At 37.0% G+C, this 25,426-nt stretch overlaps 1 protein-coding gene across 2 annotated transcripts; it reads left to right on the top strand.

Annotated features, from left to right (window-relative positions):
- The first annotated feature begins 7,978 nt into the window (after positions 1-7,978).
- LOC124179411 (putative esterase C31F10.02) lies at positions 7,979-10,001 on the top strand. Of its 2 annotated transcripts, XM_046563739.1 has the most exons (4): positions 7,979-8,005; positions 8,113-8,281; positions 8,357-8,541; positions 8,626-10,001. In XM_046563739.1, exons 2-4 carry the CDS (start codon positions 8,201-8,203, stop codon positions 8,807-8,809), a joined length of 450 nt encoding a protein of 149 aa, XP_046419695.1. In that variant the 5' UTR covers positions 7,979-8,005; positions 8,113-8,200; the 3' UTR covers positions 8,810-10,001. The 2 variants fall into 2 exon arrangements, with proteins under 2 accessions (XP_046419695.1, XP_046419696.1); XM_046563740.1 differs by lacking the exon at positions 7,979-8,005 and having other exon boundaries at positions 8,108-8,281.
- Positions 10,002-25,426: the final 15,425 nt, after the last annotated feature.

The raw sequence follows: 25,426 nt of genomic DNA, 5'->3' as shown, positions 1-25,426 counted from the left end.
TTTTTAATAATTGTTTCTTGCTGCATATTTCATGTCGAAAAGAGAATAAATTTCGTTTCAAACGCGTGTAATGACTGCACTGATAAAGAGGCAATCAAATTATTGTTTGACGAGGCTGAAGTTTGTAACGCGAATGTAACAAACTCTACTCCTTCAAAGCGCGCCTAAAATTGCAAGCTAATGGTTTTAATAGTCACGGTATTTCGTTACATGAACGCTACTCGCTTCCACTTCATAAATTTTGTACCTACTAATTGTTTGAACTGCTGCAGCGTCGGTGCCGTAACAAGCTTTAAATATCTACTTACAATTAGTTGATCCGAAGGAAGAGACGTGAAACACAATTGAATAATTAAGCAAATGTACACATAGAAGTTTTCGTTCAAAGAGAAAAGAATGTACTACAATTAATTGAAAACGTGTTACAGAGAAAATCGACAAAAAACCAAACGAGCATCAAGTTTATTATTTTCATATAATAGTAATGATTCGTTTCTTTTCCCTCCAACCTCCGCAGTAGGTACTTGAAACTAATTTTATACTCATATTTTGTGAAAAATGACCGGTTATCCACATTTACAAAAGAATTCCACTTTCGGTGTGGGGTCGAAATTCCGAATTTGAAAAGTTCCGAAGGTTCCAAATTCAGAAAAACTAAAAGTTTATGAAATATACGCCTTATAATAAAATCTAAATATTCGTTACAATCAAACAAGATCAAAGCTATGAAAACGTATAAACTAATTTGTCAAAATTGCAAAAGGTGATACATCAAAACCGAATGAAGAAAATTAGATCGACGAAATTATTCAATATTTAATAGAAATCATTGTAACAGAAAACGGGGATTCCGTTACATGAGAATTTCGAGCCGTCGGGTTTTCGATCATTCGAAACTTTATGATTTCTTCAGAGTTTGATTTCTTCACTTCAAGTTTCGTCAGGAAATAATTCGGAAATAAATGCTTTCGGAACTTTTCAAATGCGGAACTTGTGACGATTCGTAGTGGAAATAGGAGAAGTGAGAGAGAAAGAGAGAGAGAATTAATAGATCTACGTAGTTCAATAATATAAGACGTGTCATAAGAGTGAGTTGAAGCGTTAATTCTGGCCAGGTAAAAATTTTAACTGACTACGGGACCGAGGATTACAAAGACTTCAATTTCAATATTTTTTATCAATTTTTAACATCGTCGCCGTCTTTTATACACGCATCTCTACATCTGACTCGAAAAACCTCTCTCGTCTCAATTTTATTTTACGGACAATTTTCTCCTCACCCATCGTTTTATCTTTTCATTTATACATATGTGTGTTATTTGTTATTGATTACGTGTGTGTGTTTTTTTTAAACTACGAAGCTAAGTTTGTTAGACCAGCGACGAGTAGCGTCCCTTTTATACTGTGACCATAAAATAACGAAAGTAAGAAAGGGTGTAGAAATAAAAGAAAAAAATCAAAGTTCCAAAAATCATCCCAAAGACTCAATTTCTCTTGGTGTCTGATTTCACGTGTTCGTATCTTTTTCTGCATTTCTATTGCGTAAATGTTAGAAGAAATTAAAATCGTTACAAACCTCAACCCCGCCCACTTTCGAAATCAGAGCGGAGAACAGCCGATGTATACCTCTAATGGAGGATTTATACATAAGTATAAATAAAGCACTCTAAGGGATACACAGGTGATAGGTAAAAGGCCCTCGTCCATGGGCGAGAAGATAGGCGCCAAGCTCTCTCCTATAGGTGAGATTGGCTCGAGGAGTTCGGCCCTCGAATCGCACCAGCTTCAGGCCTCCTGCGTTATTGATGCTGTGTGACCCTCAGTGGAACGTGACCCTCCTCCCTTTTCCTTTTCCTTTTCCTTTTCCTTTTCCTCTTCCTTTTCCTCTCCTCGTCGATCCACCGCCCCATCCCACTGACCACTCTCCTGGTTTCCATCCACTTCCACACCCCTTCCCTTCTCTTCCCTTCGCTCAGCTTCTCTTCTCGTCCCTTCGCGCCTGGCTCACCTTCAAATTGGACTCGCGCCAGATGGTTCACTTGCATATTTATTCCAACTCCTGGAGGATATCTAACCGCCTCCACGAGCGGTCCCTGAAATGTATTCGCGAGGGCGGAATCAGTATTCGATAACGAGGTTCAACGACTGGATCTGATTTTTCGACCGTGAGATAAGTTCGAACCGATGGCGGGGGTTTTTAACAATTTCCCTCTCACTTTCCGCAGCTTCTTCCATCTTTTTCTTTTCCACACATTTTACGATGCACACCCTGCAGTAGACAACTCGGACCTACATTCGACAAGCGTAATCAACCGATTGGCAATTCGATTTCGATTCGGAGCTCAACGCGTATTATTACAATATCTGCTGAACAAACTCTGTTCAATGGATCAATCAAAGTTTATATTCGAGTAAATATTCGATCTCATTGAATATTACACTTCTCTGTGTACTTATCAGCAATCCGATTCTGTACATAACAATATCGCTTGAACTGTTTCGCGTGCTTTTGTAAAGTGGAAAAACATTAAGCTCATTGTATATTGATTACTGGTGAGAGACAAAACGGTCGTGAGAGTTTGTAAAGTGTCGCGTAAAATTTTAGCAATTTACAGAATTGTTGAAAACACTTTAGTGGAAAGTTCTTTTCGTTCAAATCAAAGGTGTGTGCATTTTAACTCATGCGTGATCTTTCCGTCATTCTTCAAAATTTTCCGACTGAATATTTCTTCCCCCAGATGGTTCGCCGTCCATTATTCGTATTGGACAAAAACACGAGGAATTCTGGTTTTGAATCTGACACCTCGTTGAGCAAACGTTGCTTCTTTCCTAGGAAAGTATCTTACCTTTCAGGCGGATCTTTATTTCCTTTTCGCTGTCTGACTCTTTCGGTCTCTCTGCTTTTCTTTTATTCCTTATGGGAGTTGAGACAATTACCCACGCTGAACTCGGAAATTCTTGGTGTTTATATGACTCCTGGAAGACGGAGTGACGTCGTTAGTCCACTAAGTACGACGTCGGCACTTACGTAAATTTATCTAAGCATAAAAATTGGTGAGAAGAACTATGAATACGTCTACGAAAGCTTGTTAACTGATTGTGTTTGTATTTATAGTATTTTATAGTATTGTATTTACAGAAGGATCTTAGTAATATACGATTATAACAATTTGATAAATAACCGATGTCCCACTCTGAAAATTCGAATTCCCCGCTGAAAAAATCTCAGCTTTCTCTCAGCAACAGAAAAAAAGTAAAATATTCAATGAACGCCCATCTTAGCCGTAACATACAACGATCGTTTTTTCAGTGAATTTTTATTTATTTATTTATTTTATTTTTTTTTTTGAACCTTAACAAACTTTTCAGATGCTGCCACGATGGAAATCCGCAAATTATTTTTTCCTGCAACACCCTGATATACGAATCGCGTTGTATATAGTAGACATATGTAAAACGTGAAGAATGAGCGCAATATTTACTCGAAGATACGTTACATATGCTACAGCCTAAGCCCACGACCTATTCGCTGCGGTTTACATTTCCACCGTAAGTATAAGATTTATTTATCGATATTCACAATATGGGACGTCGCTTTATTTTATGCGGAAACAACCCGCGAGTCTCTTCTTGAACACATTTTTTTCTCCAAATTCACCCGGATTTAGTGGTCATTTTTTCACTTGTAATCCATCATAGCACAGAAATAGGTAAAAAGGCTCTGCGATTTCATCTTGTCATCAAAACTTGTAATAACTTCGAATGCTTACACGCTTCATAATTTATTAATTCATTGCATTTATTATTAGTAGATTCTTCGAAGTTCATAAAAAAAATTATAAATTATAGAACCCAGTAATGCTGAGTCGAAGTTTCAGCTGAAATATAGACTTCGGAATGAAACAAAGGAATCATACTAAGGATACTTGTGCTCTTGTAATTTTTTACATATTTTATCGAATTTCCAAAATAAATCATGCAATAAGTTACACGTGAATTTCATTCATAACGTTTTATAATTTGACACATGATTATTTTTGGCAGGGATATCGCGTGTAGTGATTTCGTGTATCATTGGTTATCAAAATTCGCGCGTTACGCCTGACGCAGTTAACTTTTGTTGCATAAAACATGCCGTTGACTGGTTATGCGGGAGTCAGCTCGTTTGAAATTGCTCTCAAAATTTCTCCCAAGTTCCTCAAAGATTCACGCCGATGCAATTTAGCCAAGGCTTATGGGGGAACGGGAAATGGGAATGGGGAAATACGCAGGGAAACCCATTAACTCGTTAGCGTTTGCGTTGGAGGAGCGGACGCCTCCCCCTCCGAATGCTTCGTCTCCTCCACCGTCGATGTATTCGTTTGATCCTCGTGCCTTCAAAGGAAATGTTTGATGGGACTGATTCTGGCTGGGCATGGGGGACGAGGACAATTGTCCACCGAAATAGTGATTGTAGAAAAAAAAGATGCCCTCGGCTGCATTTTTGCACCTAATTTTTTTCATTTCTCGCCTCAATTTTTGTCATGGCGTGAAAGCCAAGCGAAGAAAACACACTGAGAGAAATTTTTAGTTCCGGTTAAAGGACCGACATTAGAGAAAAATGGTTACTCGTAGGTACCTCGTTCTCTGTAATTCCAACAATATTCAAACAGTTTCTTCAACGATACCTGTTTTACTGAATTTTTCTAGTTACTGTAACAAATAAAAATTTTCTCAGTGCAGGTCGATTCATCCGACAATGATTTCTAATTGTTCTTGACCAGTGACTAAGAATTTTTGGTTCATCTAATTCCACCGCCTAACGGGTGATGAGTTTCACTATGATTCGGATAATTTGTCGTTCGTATGGAACTGCGTGAACTGATCTCCCATAATTACCGAGCTTTACGATCCCTAGTTTCGGAAGTATCCGGTCGTAAAGCTCCAATCCATCTTGGAACTGTCTTTCCTATAAGTTTGTAGCCACTTAGCAGCGGTCAAAAGTCTGAGAAGACCATATCCCCTTAAATCAGACTAATCCTCTTGCCTGTCCTAACTTTTGGAGATGTGATGGGACGGGAATGAATTTCGAGGGTCGCTTCGAGACTTTCGTCCGTTAATGCAGTCGGAAAGAATAATTGCAAAAAATTGAGGAACGTTCTCACGGCAAAAAATTCATCCGTACTGACGGGAGTTTGAAGTTTTCAATCACGCCATGGAAAGTTTGACTGAAAAACAATTATTTACGTCACTGTCGGTTTCATTCTTATACACGGATTAGTGCAGATAATCTTCACGTCAACTCAGCGTCTATCATTACTGAACAAGAAGTTGGCAACCCGATTTAATACAACCCACAGATAAACATACACGCTAGAAAAATTTCATTCTTTATACGTTATTTTGTCATCACGTATAATTTTGAAAGTAGGTAGAGTTTGATTGAACATTTGGATAATTCGATTAAACAGGAAGATTGCATCTATTCAAAATCTGCACCTCATTTACAGAGACACCAGAAGTCAGAATAATCGACCAATCTCATCTGGAGACGGGCAGATCTGTGAAACGCTAATCGTAAGCACCTTCTCTTGAAGTGAGTTTCAACTTATGATATGAAAAAATAAAAATAAAACAATATAATATTTATCTTTTATTTGAATCAGTCTTGACAGAGATGTTACACGCCTATATAGTAATTCTCATAACTTCAGGTGTATTTTGACACATATTTAAAGGTACGAGTGAAGATTTGTATCATCCAACTGTCGCAGAACGGCAGCTTTATTAGCTGACCCGTTAACTGGAAAATATATCTTTAGTAAACGGCTAACCATCGAAGGGCCTAGCTGCTTAAGACTGGATCCGACAGGAAAGATAAAGCGCGTATTTCTTATCCCCAATGTGAAAACTGAAATCATTATTAATCATACATCACACATCATACATCATACATCATACATCACACATCATACATAGTATTGAAGTTAGGAACCAAAGTTTGAATGTTCGGATGTTTGGATCTTCAGAAAGTGACGTCGTCGAAAATTTTTTTTCTCTTGACGTCATCGATCCACAGTAATCATCGACTACGAAAATCAGCGAGCCGAATTACTCAGTCTGGAAACAACCGCGTGGTAGAGAAGACGTGTGAGACCCGCGCTCCGCAGATTTCGAGGACTGAGTTCTCTACCACCTGGATCCTGCGCTCCGGATCCATTTCCTGGTGAAACTCGACTTCCAGAACAAGCGCTCCGTGGTTCCTGCGCTCCAGGTCTGCTACCTGGTGAAACTCGACTTCAGGAATGAGCGCTCCGTAGGTTTTGCGCTCGAGGTCCACTACCTGGTGAAACTCGACTTCCAGGAGTAGCGTTCCATGGTTCCTGCGCTTCAGTTCCACTACCTGGCGAAACTCGACTTCCACGACAAGCGCTCCGTGGTATCTGCGCTCCAGGTCCGCTACCTGGTGAAACTCAACGTCAGGGACCAGCGCTACGTAGGTTCCTGCGCTCCAAGATCACTAATTGGTGAAACTCGACTTCAGGAATGAGCGCTCCGTAGGTTTTGCGCTCGAGGTCCACTACCTGGTGAAACTCGACTTCCAGGAGTAGCACTCCATAGTTTCTGCGCTCAACTTCCACTGCCTGGTGAAACTTCACTTCCAGGACCAGCGCTCCGTTATGCTGGCTGCCCAGATCCTTGACCTGGTGACTTTGGACCTTCAGGACTAATTTTCCGTAGATTTATCTGTCGAGATCCTCCGCCTGGTGGATCTCGACCTCGAGGACAAGCGCTCCGTGGGTTTGGCTGTCCAGTTCCTTGACCTGGTGACTTTTGACTTTCATGACTAATTTTCAAGCTTATGAGTTTGATTCACGTCATGTTTCGTACTATCAAACCAATATGCATGATTCAGATAACACTTTGAATCCGAACAAAAAACCAAACTACCAAGATCAACAAATTGCAATTGGTAAGTAGTTCGCATAGTATACCTAGGAATCCAAGACAATAATCTCGTTCAGTTAGAACTAAAATTGCTGCGCGTCGTGTTTCAAATCTGTAAGTACTTGTCTGATTGTACTGTGGTATTTTTTGATGAAATTTGATGTATGATCTATGATGTATGATCATAAGATGAATAATAATTTCAGTTTTTTCATTTCAGACAAGAAATACGCACATCATCTTTCCTGCCGATTCCAGACTCAAGCGGTTAGGCCCTTCGACGGTTAGCCGTTGACTAAAGATATATTTTCCAGTTAACGGGTCAGCTACTACGCTGCCGATCAGCGACTGTTGGATGATATAAATCTTTACTCGTACCTTTGAATGTGTGTTAAAATACAATCGAAGTCATAAGAAGCTTCGTTCTATCTCTCCCTTTCAAAAAAAAAAAAAAAAAAAAAAAACGCTATCAATGACCTTTTTAGGTCTTTAAATCAGGACACTGCGTTAAATACTGTCTTATACACGGAACATTCATTTCATCTCGATCAAAATTAGCGCATCCGTGATGTATTACAGTTACTCTGAATTTTTCTCCATACGAACACTTTTCGAAAAACAATTATGCTTCCCTACCCAACGTAGGTACTCCACTTGCGACTAGCTAAAACAACAAGCCTTCTGCATCGTATCTTCAGTTCAAGATCTTGTATTACTATTTCACCTTGTCCTCAAATCAAATTTTTTATCTTGTCTCACGACTCAACCGCTATGTCACGTGGTTTCTTCCCCTTATCAGCAAAGATACTGGCGAGTTGCATTAATAGTATTGGTTCACTCAAACTAGGCTTGAAGTTGACCTTGAACAGATTTCTAATACCGTGGCTATAATAGTGATATAGAATTGAACCATTGAGAGTTTCCACTTCCATGTTATACTCGTATAACTTAGAAGCTCTTCTAATCCTCAGAGCTCTTGAAATACTTTGTTTCGACTGACCCACCTTAGTGTAAAGAGGAATGAACAAGTAGACAGAGTTTGTATTACGAACGACTTCTGACTACTTCCCAAATGACGGTTGGTGTAACCAATGTTATATTCCATTGATATGATTGTGAACGAGGATAAGATAACGCAAAGTGTGTTGTATGTCTACGTACGTAAATATTCATGTATATGCGTAGATTTGTACAAGCATACGACTTCATCGGTGATGGTTTAGAAATCGATTGCCACAAGTCGTCATCTCTGAGACTTGTATAGTCGGTAACCATGACTCGCGGTGCAGAATTCCTCAAACTAATAGCGGAATATATAAGTAAGACGAAAAAATTCGAGCGCAATCTCAAAATGGTGAGTTATATATTATAAACTGGTATTATGAAACAAAGATGATTCATCGACAATAAGATCTGCTTTTTCGTCCAGCTGAATTATCTTTCTTTGGAAAACGGACAGGCCAAAGTAAAATTCACCGTAACCGAAGATCACATCAATACTGAAGGACACTTACATCCAGGGCTGACGACAACGTTAATCGACGTTTTATCCAGCCACGCACTGTTGGTTCATGGAGACGGATTCTCGGGAGTATCGACGAACATTCATGTCTCGTAAATTATGTTACATTCAAATGCAATTTTGCCTCCCGTACAGTAAATGGGTTATGATCTTTTCAAATAAATTATAATTTGCAGACTAAGTCAACGAGCTTCCGTCGGCGATTTGATACTAATCGAGGCTAAGGTCTCCAAACTCTTGGAACCATTGGCATTCGTTGAAGTCGAATTATTGAGGAAGAATGGAATGGTTGAAGAAGTCGTCGCACGTGGTCAACATACTTTATTCGTAAGGCCTGGACTACATTACAGCACAAGTTGAGGATAATAAAATTTATGCATGCTAAAATTGCAGTAAGTAATTCGTGAATTGGAAATTAAGTTCTTGGTGAGAAATTTCTAAGAAAAACAAAATACAAATACGTCAGATGTCGATTATCGAAAAAAATTGTTAATATTTTGATTGCGGTTTTTGGCTTATTATCCACAGTTATCTTCAAAATGTAACGATAATAGAAGAAGTAGAAATTTTTCAGGTTGTTGAGCGAGAAAATTTTCATTTGTCTGGTTCTTTAGGTGCCATTTTATTCAAGCGTAATTAATCAAACATTGGAATAATCAAGTGGAAAAAAACGATTGGCGACCTGTTGCAAATCAAAGTGGCGAAAAAAAATGTTGATTATTTTTCTATTATCACCATTTTGATTTGCAACAGGTCACCAAAGGATTTTTCCGTCTTGATTATAAATATTTTTGACTAATTACACTCAAATAAAATGGTACCTAAAGAACAGAACAAATAAAATTGACGCGCTTATTTTGACCTTTCTCTGTTCTTTGATGTAATTTTTCTTAATTTTCACCACCGATGCCGGTTTTACGTATCTGAATTTCTGAGGAGGTCAATTCACATTTAGTTTATCTTCTTTTTGACCTGATGACACCGATGAAAATTTCTAAATACACCCTACAAGGTCGAGAAAAATACCCTTAAGAAAAAAAATAATAGAAGAAGGAATCCGTCGCCTCATCATCGCTCGCATGGAACAGAAATGAGGCTGCGGAAGATCGATTTCTCATTTGCAGACTTAATTATCTGGGAAACTCGGCAGCGTAAATCCGAATGAAAGTCGTTCGCTCGTTATTTTAATTCGGATTATTCGGTAACCACCTACCAACCTTATTATACACGTCCTCAAAAGATTCGCAACCTGACGACCCTTAGAGAACGAGCCGAGCTGGTTCTCCTCGATGATGAGGTGCGAAATGACGGCTAACGAAAATTTCTCATGGGAGATGCTGCTCCCTCAGGTTCTACGCTGCAGGTAACTCTTCGTAGAATCAGCAATGGTGTTAATTAATCCCAAATATAACGTAGACTCCGTGATAACGAGTGAAAATAAGTTTGCATTCGATTTTCCTCTATAGTCGGGTCTCCCAGTTATTTCAAACTTGTGTAATTCCATTTGTACCATGAAATTGTACTAATAAATTCGACGTACGGAATCCCTTGAGTCACGCGATGTTGTATCCGAGTTGACTTTTACAAGTATTAGATAGTATTCTGTGATTTTGGACATTACGAATCTGAAACCAGATTTTGAAAATACAAGATGCTGGATGCAATATGGTGGATGAAAATCGAATTTGCTGGACTGAATTTTCAAAATTTAATATCAGATTCATAATCGGTGACCCCTAAAACCCCTGGACAGAGTTTTTCGTCCTCATTCGATCGAATTTAAAATTTTTGTCGGCCATACTGGATCCACTATCTTGAATTATTTTAATCCGATTTCAAATTTGTACAAAGTGACTCCAAAAGCTTATAATTTATGTGAAAGATGAATACGTATAAAGGGATAAGTTTCTCGGATATGAATTATTCCTTCAACTTATTTCCAACAATAATAACTTACATTATATCGCAATAATTACTCTCAAGTATTAAAAACCTATCAGTACACTATCAGAAATAGCAAGAAACCGAAATGAAATAGGTCGAAAAGTTTTCTGTGTATACAAAAAAAAAAATGGGTATAATACTAGGTGGTAAAAATACTTACCACTATGACTCAAAGGGTTGATAATTCCAATCATTTTTAATAATGACACTTCCTCAAGCGTTCATCGGGCACACACTGAAGAATATAACGAGATTATCTACACCAGGCGAGTAATTGGCATGTTATGTTTTTAACACCCCGTATATGCGTACATGTGGGCACGTGTGGACCTGCAGCAGTGATGCCAAAACGAAACAAAAAAAAAAAAAAGCAGCGAAGAGTGACTGAAAATCCGGATTCGATTTGGGTCGAGTTTAATTGCGCGAAACGTTGTTGCGTCATTTGCACCGCTGCCAGAGCGTAACGTATATACGTTCAATGTAATTCACAGATTATTCACCTGGAGTAGTTAATAGTTGTACGGCAGTACACGTAGGATTGTACATGTGTAGTGACAGTTTTGATTCGTTTTCAGAATAGATTCCTACCGCAGGTTTTTTTTACCTAGGAAGCCTTACTGGTTGAGGTATTGAAACGTTCAACTATTTTTTTTTTTAACTAGGTTTTTTACATAACTATGATAATCCTGAGTCTCGTGAGGATTGTATTCCACTTCCATCTCGGTTGTTTCCCATCAATTTTTTCATATTATTCATCTTCTTGAAAGGTACAATGAAATTCAAAAGCTGAAGCAGAGTAAGCGAGTTTTCATGCCTTGTACATCTTGCGATTCCCTCTTCGTTCCAAGGGTTTTTAAATTTAAATTGTGGCAACTGCTTTCTCCTCAAAGCACGTTTTTGCCATTTCGTGTAATTCGGTTAAATATCATCTGCACAGTGTATACACCAAGCCACGAGTTGGAAATTACGGTTATTTGAAAATTACGGTTTTTTTTTTACGGGCAAGCAGAGTGACGAGTGCGTTTTTACAAGCTTCGTAACCCCGCACAGTACGACTCAAATTGGATAAAAACTGATCGAAGTACGCGGCAACTTGAAAATAGATCTACCCAAAAGTGCAGATAAGATGATCTAGAGCCCTCTTTTTCTTACAACCCCTCAATTAGTCCGTCGAGTACCGACGGATAATCAAACTTTACCGAAAACAACCGGTAACAACCTTCTCTTCTTCCTCTTGAGGGTGCGACTAAGCGACCCACCAAAAGAAATATTCCCAACAATTTTCAAGGGTGCAGATAATCCCCCCATTCACCGGTACGCCTATAAACCTTGAGGGTAAAAGTGAGCTTGTAAAATCGATTCTTTAGCACGGTACGTAAAATAATTCGGGCGATTCTCAGGGGTGAAAGTATCCAGTGTATGGATATCTTTCGAAGTGACGATGAGCCGAAGCGGTTGAGATACCGTAGACAAAAAGGATCAAAGAACTTTGACGATTATTGTTGATTTGAAGAAATATGTTCTGTTAATGAAAGAAAACAAACACACCAAAAAAAAGGCAAAATATTTATTAATCAAGACACAAGATGTGAACTAAAAAGAAAATCGTTCAAACCAGTATTTGTAGATGTAAAATTAATCAATATTGTTTTATTATAGAAATTTCAAGTGAATTATCCTCTTTTTATGAAAACAGTATAGGGTTGCCTTTTTTTTTTCTTTTTTTCAACATAATATAATATGGTATAGGTAAAATTGTAAATACTAATCATTTTTAATCATTCATTCGTCCATCCATTCAGTCGCAAGATTAAAATACGCCTTTTATAATATATATGATGCTCATTGCATTGTCAAATGATTTTGTGTTGTAATTCTTCCGTGACTAGTCTTTTCTTCAAACAATAAGTATTTTTGTATTCCTTATTTACTCAGCCTTTACTTTTTCCTATTATTGTCGAAGACGATTCCGCAATTTTCCTCACACAGATCTCGCTCCCGTAGATGGCCTTCCACTTTTCATTGTTATAAACTTGCCAAACATGTTAAATTTTCATTCATAGTTGTGAAAAAAAAAATGTGACCAGACTTTGTTTAGTAAAAAGAAAATGCATGTTGTAAAATTCGATGCATCGACAGATCGTGATAGAATAATTTTAAATGCGGGCTACGCGGTGTTAACTCGAAACTGTTACGGGACCCTTCAAAATAGTCGATACGTCGACTACGAAAGCGAACTTTGACAGCCGGATGCACACCGCTGTCTTCCAATTACCTCGACAATAAAATTCCGCCCCGAACCTTCAAAGCGTTAACGCGAAGCCCTTCGTTTCCTCTCGAGAGCTTGCGCGTCTGTGTATGAAGGGTGCACGGTTGTAATGCGCCTGCATGTATATACGCCTACAACGTGATGCTTTTTTTTTTTTTCTTTTTTTGCACTGCTTTTCTTCTTCCACCCCTTCTTCTTCACCCTCTACGCTCATAACTCTACACCAATTCTTTCGGTCTACTTTGCACGCTTTCAGCTACTGCTTCTGGTAGACAAAGGCATTCGAGAGAAGCGCGCGGTTCGCGGCACTCGCTAAGAGCTGCTGCTTCTAGGAACGAATAGAAACGAGTATCGAAACCGAGCAAATATATCCCTTTGCATATCCTGGGGGAGAATGTTTTGAGTGAAGTTTGACGAGCTTAGCTCGGTTAAAATCGTCGTAAGTCCGAAAACGCTGATTTCAATTTATTTAATTTATTTAAAGCCGACAACAGTGGTTTCTCTTTGCAATAATTCGATAAGAACGTGTGAGTAATTTGCACAGGCTAATACAATCTTGACTATTAGGAGACTTAGTTAACGTGAAACAACATTTTATATGTAACGAATTTACTAAAGTCAATGCAAAACCGAAGTAAAATCACAAGTGCGGCTAACATCGGCCTTGTTGATTTTCTACAAAAGTTCGAAATCGTTTTAGGTACGAATATCGCGAAGAATATTGTTTTCTCCCTCGTTATCAACAATGTGTGAATTGACGATGGTTATTTAATCCTATAATTTTTTTTTTTTTTTTTTGAAGAAATAATTTTTGTATTAATTATTTGCTTAATTGTACCTTTTCGTCGCCCCAAATTTAGTCCCAGAAAATTAAAATCAAGCTTTCGCGCGTGTACTGCAAAAAAAAAAGAGTACGTTTGGCTGCTAACCGCAATTTTCAAACATTTTTGAATAAATTAAATTACTGAATAGTTATTTAACGGCAAAAGAATATCGTTTGTCGAATTTTTATAACTTAACGACCCTTTGTATGCGAGCTTAGGAAGAATGTTGAGAGACGATGTGCACAGAATAAATTCGCCAACCTAATGAGCTTTAATTAATGAAAATTATTCAAGCAGTGTACATTGAAGGTAAAAGTAAAAAAAATTGCTAATAATTAGAAAATATCGATTGAAATTTGTGATAAAACGTCCGCCATTTATTGACCCAACGAAAGTGGCCTTAAATTTTCATCGTCACGTTGAATTATAACGAAACCTAGTAATGGTGAAACTTATTTTTACCACCTCGTCGTCGACAAATATTATATTTTACAAAACTGCACCGATACCGATTACGATCAATAAATGGCAATATTGAATTGACTTCAGTTCAAAATTTTACAAAGCATAAACTTCTGAACGAAATGACCCATCGTAGAGCGAAATCTAACGAATCTATTTAGATTTTAAATCATTTTTAAAGCGATTCAAAATGAAATATCAATATCTGATTGTAAATGTTCATTGTAAATTCAGTATTTACTATATTTGGATTTTTTAATAGATATACATTTTCGTAGCTAGCGAATATAATAATTGGAATAGTACTTACATTATGTACCAAGGGAATAAAGTGGAAGATTATTCCCGCGGGTGGGTTTCACCCCAGGAGATAGTAGACTTTTATTCCTGTGTTATACATAGAACTTTATTTCCGACTAAACTTCGGCCGCAATATTTAATTGAAAATTGGGACTTTTAAATTCGGGTCATATTTCCTGCAAATACGTTTTAGGGAAAAATACGCCACTTTCGTTCCGCTTTTGAGGTCAGAAAAGTTAACTTTACGGTTGACTCGGGAGTAAGAATACTTAGTGTACGACTTAATATATCTCGTAACTAACCCTGGAACGGCAACGGGTGGCGGGGGTGAAAAAATATCCCTCGCGAATTCAAGTTTCCCGCCGCAAGAGAACAGCTTGCGTTTTCGTGTTTCTTTTACTAATTTTTGACCACTTTTTCGGTAATTACGCAAACATTTTTCTTATCCACGTGATTCTTTATTAAAAACGAAGAAAATTAGACCCTGTACGACCCTTAACGACGCGATGAAGGTACCCGAGACACGGAATTTACAAAATTGGGGCATTTTTTCACTCGGCGTTTCCGGAATAAATATAAAAAAATAACCTTGCCGTTCTAGGGTCAAGTTAACGAGACGTATCGATTACCGATCAACCTGCAACCTCGCGATCAATTCAGCCGACGTACAGACTGAAGCCATCGGGAAGTATAATATTAAAATATCCACTCAAGATGCAGTGGAAAGATTTTCGAGCAGAGAAGGTGAAAGATGGTGTAAGAAAAAAAAAAAAGAAAAGAAAATGAAAATGAAAAAGAAAAGGAACCTAAGAGATATATTCCTATTTCAAGAATCGTTCATCACTGCTGCTCGCAGCCCTCGCTACCCTTAGACTTCGTGTTAACGATGCTATTGTACCGTCTAGCTAGCGAATCTTATGTACGAAACTCGGCTGCAGTTGGCGCTCGCCTCGGTTAGGTGGTATGTACTTACACATATGTACGTTTATACATGTGCCTGGGTTATACATGCCTACCCCAGCGCTGCAAGAAAATCCAACCCAGTGCAGAGAGCGCTTCGTAGAAAATCTTTTGCACTTCGCACGCTCTGTGCGCTTCGCCGTATCGAGATGGGGTGAAAAATTCCGAGACGTGCCTCGGGCGCCAAAGGATATATTATATATATATATGTATAATATATATATGACTCGAATATGTATGTATGTTACATGAATGAACATCTGTCATGCGGATAGCAAAATCAACGGTTCTGGAATGGATTCATTCGCCGATCAAGGAATAAAAATCACAGTATTCTAGATTACATACCTGAACGGTAGAAAAATATATTTAATAATATATGTACATGTTTTGTTTATGTCCAGTATAAGTTTATATTTATCAGCGTCAACAATTCAGCTTCCTTGCTCTTCTTCTATAATTGTTTTATTATTTTTTTTTTTTTTCTTGACTTCTGCGGATTTTAGATCAGACACATTTCATATATTTTTACTTTTCGTCACCTACGGTGATTTGAGAAAAATATTGGTTTTGGTCGAAAGTCAATTTTTCTAATTTCAATCGTCGAAGTTTTTACGTTTTCGAAGATTGAGAATCCGAAACACTGGTTTTTAGAAAAATTTCGGTCTCTCGGTTTGTACGATGAACTCCCGCGATGATCTTGCATTGAAAAATGTATCACTTGTTACAGTAACTAGAAGAATTGAGTAAAACAGGTATCGTTAGTGAAAACTGTTTGAATATTGTTGAAATTACGAAAAACGAGGTACGCCTAATCATTTTGCGCTATCATCGATCCTTTTTTGGTAATTGGTATTTTTTTTTTGGTATTCCACAATCCTTTTTTATCCATTAATAATATGATTTGGCTAAATGTTGCTGAATATACGAAGGAATTATAAGCATAATCAATTCTCGACAATATTAAAGCTTGACTCTGTTATACTGAGTTTCGTAATCACAATAATGACACGGTTTAGTTGGAATTATTTTTGAAAATTCCACGAAGTGATATCAGAATTGCATTTGGTCTTCTTTACAATCACGATCATTCCTATTTCGCATAAGCGTAGTTTTCTTTACTACATCATCTGCGATATTATCCACAATCTATTTAAATAACAACTACATATTCTAATCGAATCGTTAACATGGCTACAAAAAATATCTTACCTAAAAATTCTGTAAGTACTCAAAATCAAAACTAATATTGCATACGAATATTTTATTATAATATTACGAAAGACTTATTACAATCAATCGTATTTTAACTAACGTCACTTTTTTGCTTTCAAAATTTTTTCCAACAACGCGAATCATTGGAAAGCTGTTTAGCAGCAATTTCGCTGCTGTTCTCGTTTACATGAACATTCAATTCAATTCATTGTCACAAATGTATTGCTCAAAGTAAATTGTCGCCAAGATTTCTGTTGCTCGTATCCCGCTCGTGTTCATATTTCCGAAAGATTCTAGATAAATACCAAAATCTGGTATAATATACGATAAACAGGGAAACTACCCGGTATAAAAGAACAATAAAATTCTTCACAATTTCCCGTCGAGGTTGCAATACTTTCAAGGAAACCACCGCGTAGAATAATGTTGATAAAAGACTTCCTGTGGTTTTCACCGGACACGAGATCTAGACGTCAGATTCGTTAATTAATAAATTTTCTTTTTTTACTTCTCATCAGTTACGGTGATACGTGAAAAGTAAAAGTTTCGATCGGAAAAAAGTTTCTTTAATTCCAATTATTCTTCGGATTAAAATTCAAATAATCGCCATATCTCGTTTTCTTTTACCGTATATTTTCATCGAAGAAAATCCCTTAAACCTAAATGACTCCGATACAATTCGTACGACAGTTACAGAAAACTTTACAGAAATCCCAAGACAACGGAGAAAATATTGCAATAAAAAAACCATTTTATGGAAAATAAATTACCCATTTTAGGAAGTTGAAAAAAAAAACAGTAGAGTTCTTAACGATAGAATATTTTTATGATTATACTCAATGGTATGTGCGGTAATTGAATTGGTTTGTGAAGTGGTGAATAGGAACGTAAAAATACTATTTTTAACGACGGTGTTCCATAACATTATGTGCAAACCCATGCAACGGCAGTAGCAGTGCTTTTCAATAACGGTGAATCGTGATGTTTAATAAATTTGAATGAACTTTCATATCCTCCTCTCCCTCTCTCTCACTCTCTCTCTCTCTCTCTCGCTTCGTCTCTCGCAAACTCTCCTCGTCACTCGTCCAAGCGATTTTTATGGCTATTTTTGTTTTCTCGCCAAGCGAAACCCAGTCACCCGATACCCATGTCTGTTGTATGGAACACGCAGATGCGAGTAGCTTTATATGCACACAGGGTGTAAACTATTGAAAATTGCCTCGATAGCGGCCATACTGAGAGAAATTTTTTATTTATTATAATTACCAGTACCAGTTTTAATTAAACGTATATATAGTTATGAAAACGATTCAAATATCACTGAAATTATTGTGCAAAAAAATGTTAACCGTACAACTATTTAGTGATTATAATTGTCAATACTGTATTTCTTGGTTGTAACAACATCGAATCTGTTTGTTTAGTTCACGGCATTCCGTCGGTTTAATAGGGGCTTAACATCAATTTATTGCTACACCAACATCACATTAACCGAACAGTTACAAGAAAGTACAGTACTAATTTTTCTCTTTTGAGCTACTAAGCTCATTTTCATTTTCTACGCAAAATTATTCGTTTCGTTAATGGTGAGAGTTGCGAATGATTAAAAATTATGTAGTATCTGTAATCAAAGGTAGAAATTTTTTTATACGGTACGCTTTGAAGTTCGAATCGCTTCATCGTGCCTATTATGCAAAAAATCCATAACTGAAAGAAGTGCAGCTAGATTAAAAAGCAAAATACGAAGAGAGTTTTCAAGTATAAATTACTTGTAAGTATAATATAATTACCTGCCAATTAACACAGAGAGAGAGAGAGAGAGAGAGCGAACAAGAGAGAGGAAGAGAGAGGAGAGAAGAGAAAATATTCTTAATAGAAATCTTATCTCCGTTTAATTTACTCGTCAACTACAATGTTGCAAAGAAACCTGGACGTAGTTTTACGGGTATATTTTTATCCTTGTCCGATGAAGCGGTCTGTAAGTTAAAACACTTTCGCAAAGTTGATCGTTACTTTCCAGCTTTGGGTTAGTATAGGTATCTTAAATTCATGTATCAATTCACGTTTTTCTATTTCCGAATTCGACAACTTTTCGAAACAGCCACATGCATCGAACCATGAAGAAAAGGATGAAAAACACTTGTGAAGAAATTCGTCCTAGCGAAATTTTTAAATCAAGAAAATTATATTACTTTTAACGGTGATCTAATCTTCTTTCCGAATACATTTCTAATTCTTGCAACCCGTTCCACACTCATGAACGTTATGTTTCAAAAACGCGCAACATGCCTCGAAACTTGATTCAAAAATACAATATTTCCGACTCTGGTTCAACATCATAGATGAAATTAAAATCCAGTTTAAAAAAATGCTGCCTACATGTCATATTTTTTGCAAAAATATTGCTGCTGGTTTACTTTCGCAATGTAAAAAAGCGGAAACTCCTTTAAATACGTAATAGTTTCGTACATATTCCTCAAACTACTACGTATTTCAAACAAATCCTATGAAACACCTACACTGAGAAAAGTTTCATTTGTGTAGTTACTAAAAAAATTCCATAAAACAGGTATCATTGAAAAAACTGTTTGAATATTGTTGGAATTACGAAAAACGAGGTACGCGTAACCATTTTGCGCTGTTGTCGATCCTTTTTTGGTAATTGCAACGCAAAATCAGTTTGTTCGGCTTACTCAACTTTTTTAGTTAAACAAGGCTTTAACGTCAATTTATTCTTGCACAAGCATTAAATTTTCGCAACAGTTGCAAGAAAATATAGCAACAATGATCGTAATGAGAAAGAATAGTAACGGATACTAGACTTTCCGGTAAAAGCTAGAAAACTAATTTTCATTTTCCACCTGGAAATATATTTTTCGATTGTGGTAAAAAAATGAAAATAGTCAAGGACTGAGCGGTAACCGGAACTAAAAATTTCTTGCGATGTAGTACTTCAATATTTGTGATGCCAGTGTTATACAAAGGGGTTGTGCAACGTAAGGCTTAAACAAATTCTAACGGCGAGAAGTAACATCGTTCCGCTCATGCGTTGAAATTTTATTCTCGAAACATCCCCAAAGAATTTATTTCAAAAATAGAAATCGGCAAATGTATCCGCCCCAATAAAAATGGCGAATAATATAATAAATCGTATTAGTTTTGCGTAAATGATCCCAGGCGTCCAGGGCACGTGGAACACCCTGTACGTGCAACCCGAAGCCAAGGGAAACGGGGCGAATGTCCGTACAATGGACCCATTCTGGGTAGCTCATCTACCACATCGACCCCCGACACGGATACTCGCCACCTCCTGCAGCTGCGGGGGCGGGTATCGTTCCAGCGGCGGATGCAGCAGCAGGTTCGATTTATCCGCCTATATCAACCGACGTATATTTAGGCTGGGTGTATCTGCGACTGACGCCCGTAACCGATCACCCTCGTTTGCCGGATAACCGGAAGGAGCTTTTGATATTCGCTAAATAAGCGTTAGTAAAATAACGCCACCGATTGGGGAAGAATATTCGGGGCGGGGGTGAAGTTTTGAATTTTACAATTTCCGAAAGCGCGTAATTGAGAATTATTTTGGGGCGGAAATTGAAGTGAAGAAATCAGAACTTTGGAGAAACAACAAAGTGTAGAATTGTTGGAAACTCGACGGCTCGGAGTTCCGAAATACAGGATTCCGAAAATTCAAGTTACGATAGAGTAAAATTTCAAAAATCTAAATATATTCACACGGCGTAGTTTACTCAACGAGTGGGTGTAAAAAATTGGAAAAACCGAAAATCAGAATGACCAGGATTCCGAACGTAAGAATATCGAAAATCCAAAAGAAAGGAAGGTCAAAGTGTGTGAAATTTTGACTGACTGCAGAAATTCACAGGGTTGAAAATCCTCGATCATTTAAAATTTCGATGTTTCAGAATTTCAAATTTTCTCATTTTCACACTTTGCGAACTTTGAATGTCGGGTTTCGGTCCATTCGAAACTTCGATGCTTCGTCAAAGTTTGATTTCTTTATTCCAAGTTTCATCACCAAAAAATTCGCAATTCTGTACTTTCGGAACTTTTCACATCCGGAATATCGACCCCGTCCCGAATATTCAAAGCAGATATTTGTTCGTTTCACGTTTATTGCCGTCTTCTTCTCTTTTCGTACCAATTTTCACAACCCCAACGTGAACCTATGTTTAATTTTTAGCTACTCGATGGAATTGAACTAGAACTCGCTGTCTTAGATTCAATCAAATTTCAACCGGAGAGTTCCTCAGATTTCCTCCCACGAAATGCGTCGTTTAAATACAGCAGTTTGTACAATGGCAGAAATTTTATAACGATTTCACTGCACGTTGAAAAATATTTTAAATCGTTACGGTTATACACGCGGTGTCAAGTGATTTCTCACGTTTTCAAATATCTCGATAGAGTTGAATCGAAATCAAAAGATTTCGCAAGGATTTTCAACTATTTCAACGTGAAAGATTTCACATAATTTTACGTCATAAAGTTGTTCAAGGTTCAAAATATTTATAAAAGTAGATTCCAAAAATTTTACGACGATTTAAAAAACATCTTATGGTTTCACTGATTTTATGGTATTTCAGAGAAATTTCACAGGTTTTCGGAATGGTTTTATCGGTTTCTTTAGAGATTCAGGGTGATTTTAAAGACAAGTAGAACCTAAATCCAATCGTACATCGAATGTTGGAAAAAAAACTGCTTAAACAACCTTAAGCGATGTTTTTTGTGACATTAATAATGAATAAGACTAAATCAACGTTCCTACTATGTAATAGAAATGCATCTGATCAAATTCCCATAAATTTTTATAAAAAAATCAAGTAATCTTACACTATTAAACCGTACTAATGAACAAATCTATTTAAACGCACTCTTGAGGTAACTATGGATAGCGATTTGGGAAAATTTTCCGGTCAACTTCTGGAGATCTGTATGGTAAAAAAATTCATTCCAAAAACTCTACAATGGGATGAAAAACCTCAGAGTTCAAGGATTCTCAACGTTCTAATCCCGAAAACTTGAAGCAAATTTTTTACATCTATGTAGCTGCTATCATTCGAATTTGTTCGGTATCACATTTATTATACATAGTACAGATTTCGTTTTCTATTTTTCCCTATCTCATCGTTCGATACACACTGTGCAGGATCCCATTTATCCTTTAGGTAGATAAGCTCTCATTCTCGGCCGAAACTATCAACAATACATTTTCGCCGACGTGTAAAACTCGTATACACCATGTTTGAGTTTCATCGCGCAGGATGGATTTTTCTCTTCCGACAGGACAGCGCCAAGTGACAAATTATATCGCTAATCGAATACCGGACGGTAAAGAGAAATAAGGGGAATCATTATTACCTTGAAAAAAGTAACACAAAAATCGGTGGCTGCAATGGGGCGGGCAGGAAAGGCGAAGGGGCGCCGAGAACACCGACGCGAATTCATCCATCAAGTTCACATGACCTTTATGCTAGTGTACACTTCGGGTTGGTGATTCTGAGTCGGCTAATTTCTTGGACAAGTCGGTTACGTTGACAACGGCACGGAATCAGCCAGCAGCGCCACAGCCGACCGGCTGCGAAACAGGCTCAATCTTTTTAAAAAAGACATAACCAGTGACCGTCGAATTTTATATTTTTGGATTAGATTCGATGGTTATGTGTTATGTCATGTTTACAAAGATTAAGCCTGTTTCACGAATCTTGTATTTTTAGGTTACATTCAACGGTCATTGATGTACGTTTACGATGATTGAACCTGTTTCACGAATCTTGTATTTTTAGGTTAGAAACGACGGTCATAGGCTGACCTTTACAAAGATTGAGCCTATTTCGCAAATTTAATATTTTTGGGTTAGATTTGACGGTCATGGGTTACATTACGTTTACGAAAATTGACTCAGTTTTGCATTTTAGTATTTTTGGATTAGATTTGACAGACAGTCATCGGTTATATTATGTTTACAAAGATTGAGCCTGTTTCACGAATCTTGTATTTTTAGGTTAGATTCGACGGCCATGGGTTCACGTTTACAAAGGTTGAACCTGTTTCGCGAATTTAATATTTTTAGGTTACATTTAACGGTCATGGGTTACATTACGTTTACAAAAATTGAGTCAGTTTTGCATTTTAGTATTTTTGGATTAGATTTGGATCGGATATATTATGATTTTCTTTTTTTTTTCTTCTTTACAAAATCTTTACAAAGATTGAGCCTGTTTCACGAATTGTATATTCTTAGGTTAGATTTGACACTCGTGAAGTACATTATGTTTACAATGATTGAACCTGTTTCGCGGCCAGCCGGTGGTGGCGCTGCAGGCCAATTCTCTATTGCCAACCTAATCAACTTGTCCGAGAAATTAGCAGTCTTAAAATCACTGACCTCAAGTGTACTACCAACGCCTGCACGTGAACGTATGCATAAGAGGCGTTTGGAAAGGCGGTAGTTACTCGCCGCAGGAAAATAGGACGGAGTAACAAAGCCCCGGCTAAAATAAGGAAACTATAGTCGTTGTCGGTGGGAAACCCTTTGTTTTATTTTTCCATTCAAACCGCACCCCGCCGTTGTCCACCCGTTCGAAACTTCCTTCGCGCGGTTACGATCATGTCGGCGATACTGTCCAGTTTACACGGTTTACAAGCTTTATACGTACGTATACCATGGACACTCAAATAGAATATCCTAGGCAAATGTGAGCTCTTAATATTTATATTTAGAAGCGGCTATTTTATTCTAGCCATTTTCCAATTAAATAACACGTAAAAAGACGTTTGAATTTTTTTTTCTCGTAAACCCTTGACTTATCATGTATCTTAAGTAGGAAATTTTACGTTCTACGCAAAAGTACTCGGGTAGAATTTCCCTAACTCTAACCGATTACGAGATATTCGCCTGTAAACATTGAGTTACTTTGAATAAGACTGCTGATTACTGGTTAAGATAGGACTTTTTTTTATCTTCAAAGAAGTTGGTTGGCCATTTCCCAATGGACTTGTATAAAATGGTTTTCTGAATGAAATGAGCTATTTTGGAGTGAAGTCGACCGCATTAACTCAATTTTCAACCATTTTGACGCAATTTGTAACGAAGCGTTTATATATAAACTTCTGTTTATGATTCCACTTTTTTCTGGATTTTTATTTTCGAAGAGATCTTTGTATAGCTTACGAATAAGATAATTTGACAATTTCTCAATTTACAACTATCTCGTATCAAAATTAATGAAAAGGATCGATTTTTGGGCAACTAACCTCTTTCTTCAGCTTGTAATTTTTAAAAAATATTGAACGAGCTTTCAAAATAATTGTTACGTGTCTCACGTTATTATTTGTTGTACGAATATGAAAAGGTTGTATGATTGGTGGATACGCCTTTTTATTCCTACAACTTTTAATTTTTTTATTAGTATTAGAGGACTATGAATGGAAAAGCTCAGGTAAATTACGACCCTTTCAAAGACCCTCTTCAGAGTTTGTAATTGACTTACGGATTATTATTCAGATACCACAAGGATAAACAGTGTGAATGTGAAATTCGCCGGTTGGTAAATATGTGTTTGAATAATTTTACTCGTGATATGTTTTTCAAAATTTTCACTAAAAACACAAAAGACCGTTTGTGAATATACTTAGTTATCGACATTTCAAAGATTACTCGGGTGTTCAGAAGGTTTTAGAAAAATCGAGCAGAGATTTAAACAGATTTGAACTGGTTACACAATACCAGAGATGTCAGTTGATTTCAAAATTACGGACAAGCTCCTAATTCTTGAAATTCTTCTTTTTAAAATCTGTAATTCATTCACAAATAATATAGCGGTGCAACAAAAAGAAACAATGCAATTTAACAATTTACCAATTGCTAAATACGTGACTGTGGTTGTTGTGATTGTAATTGATCAGCATCATGTATTCAACTATCAGAACCACGAGGGTGTTGTTGAAACTTGATAGCAGACGAAAACAAAAAGCATCTTAACAGGATAAGGTGAGAAAAGCTGTCCCCCATTCTGTTGTGATATTTATACTACAGGTATTTTCGGGTATAGATTTTAGTCCATACACCAATAGAATTCCTCGGGGGGTGAACAAGGAAATTATCAAGGAGCCGACCACCCTGAGAGGGATTTGCCCTCGTCGTGTGGAGAACGCGAACATCTTATATTACGACTATGATATTCCGAGCATGCAGGTGTGTATTTCAAGAACCATATGCTGGGCCATTTGGTATGGGTCACATGTATAAATAAAATGAGAAATAGAATATTTATAATAAACTGCTAGTGGCAATAGAATATGTTTATTACTTGGGACCGTCCATTTGCAGGTAGAAGCAAATGATGTTTAACGTTTTGTTCATTCCAACATCGGTTAAAGATGCGTTGAAAATAATAAAGTCTGTCGAAAACATTGACGAAAGAAAACAGTTTTCATACCGTCAAGGATACAAATAAAAGCTTGAATTGAATCGATCTTCAATGACACGGCAAAAAATTATAAGGTGCAAATTCAAAGAAAATAAGTTCGTGTGTCTTATGTTAGAATATTGAAGGATTATTTTATCCAAACCTCATTAAAATTACAAAAAACGAGTGGTTTTGCCACCACTTTGTTTTATGACGATGACTGAAAAAATATACTGTATCTCTGTAGCTAATAACAAGTGTAGACAGCAGATTAGATATTTTTTTATTTAATGAAATTGATTTAATTATGCCGAATAAATTTTATGTATGGATGATAAGAATATCCCTGAAAAGAAGCTTCATCATATTTTCAAGGTTCATCGATTTGACGGTATTGTTCGACGGTATGATTAACGGAAAGAATTGAGTTGATGTGGGCATTCGATAAAAGAAAACAATTCAGTTTTGACGATCAATCTGTCGTTTTGGAGGATTAAAACCAACGATGAAGTACAAAATCCTCTAGTTCAAAATTTGTTGCATAAAAATAGTTATCTCGAAACAAAGTTCGAAT

The sequence above is a fragment of the Neodiprion fabricii genome, chromosome 4 (assembly GCF_021155785.1).
Source record: "Neodiprion fabricii isolate iyNeoFabr1 chromosome 4, iyNeoFabr1.1, whole genome shotgun sequence".
In the NCBI taxonomy this organism is placed as follows: Eukaryota; Metazoa; Arthropoda; class Insecta; order Hymenoptera; family Diprionidae; genus Neodiprion; species Neodiprion fabricii.
Note: the sequence above shows the minus strand (reverse complement) of the source record. Positions and strands in the feature narration are given on the sequence as shown.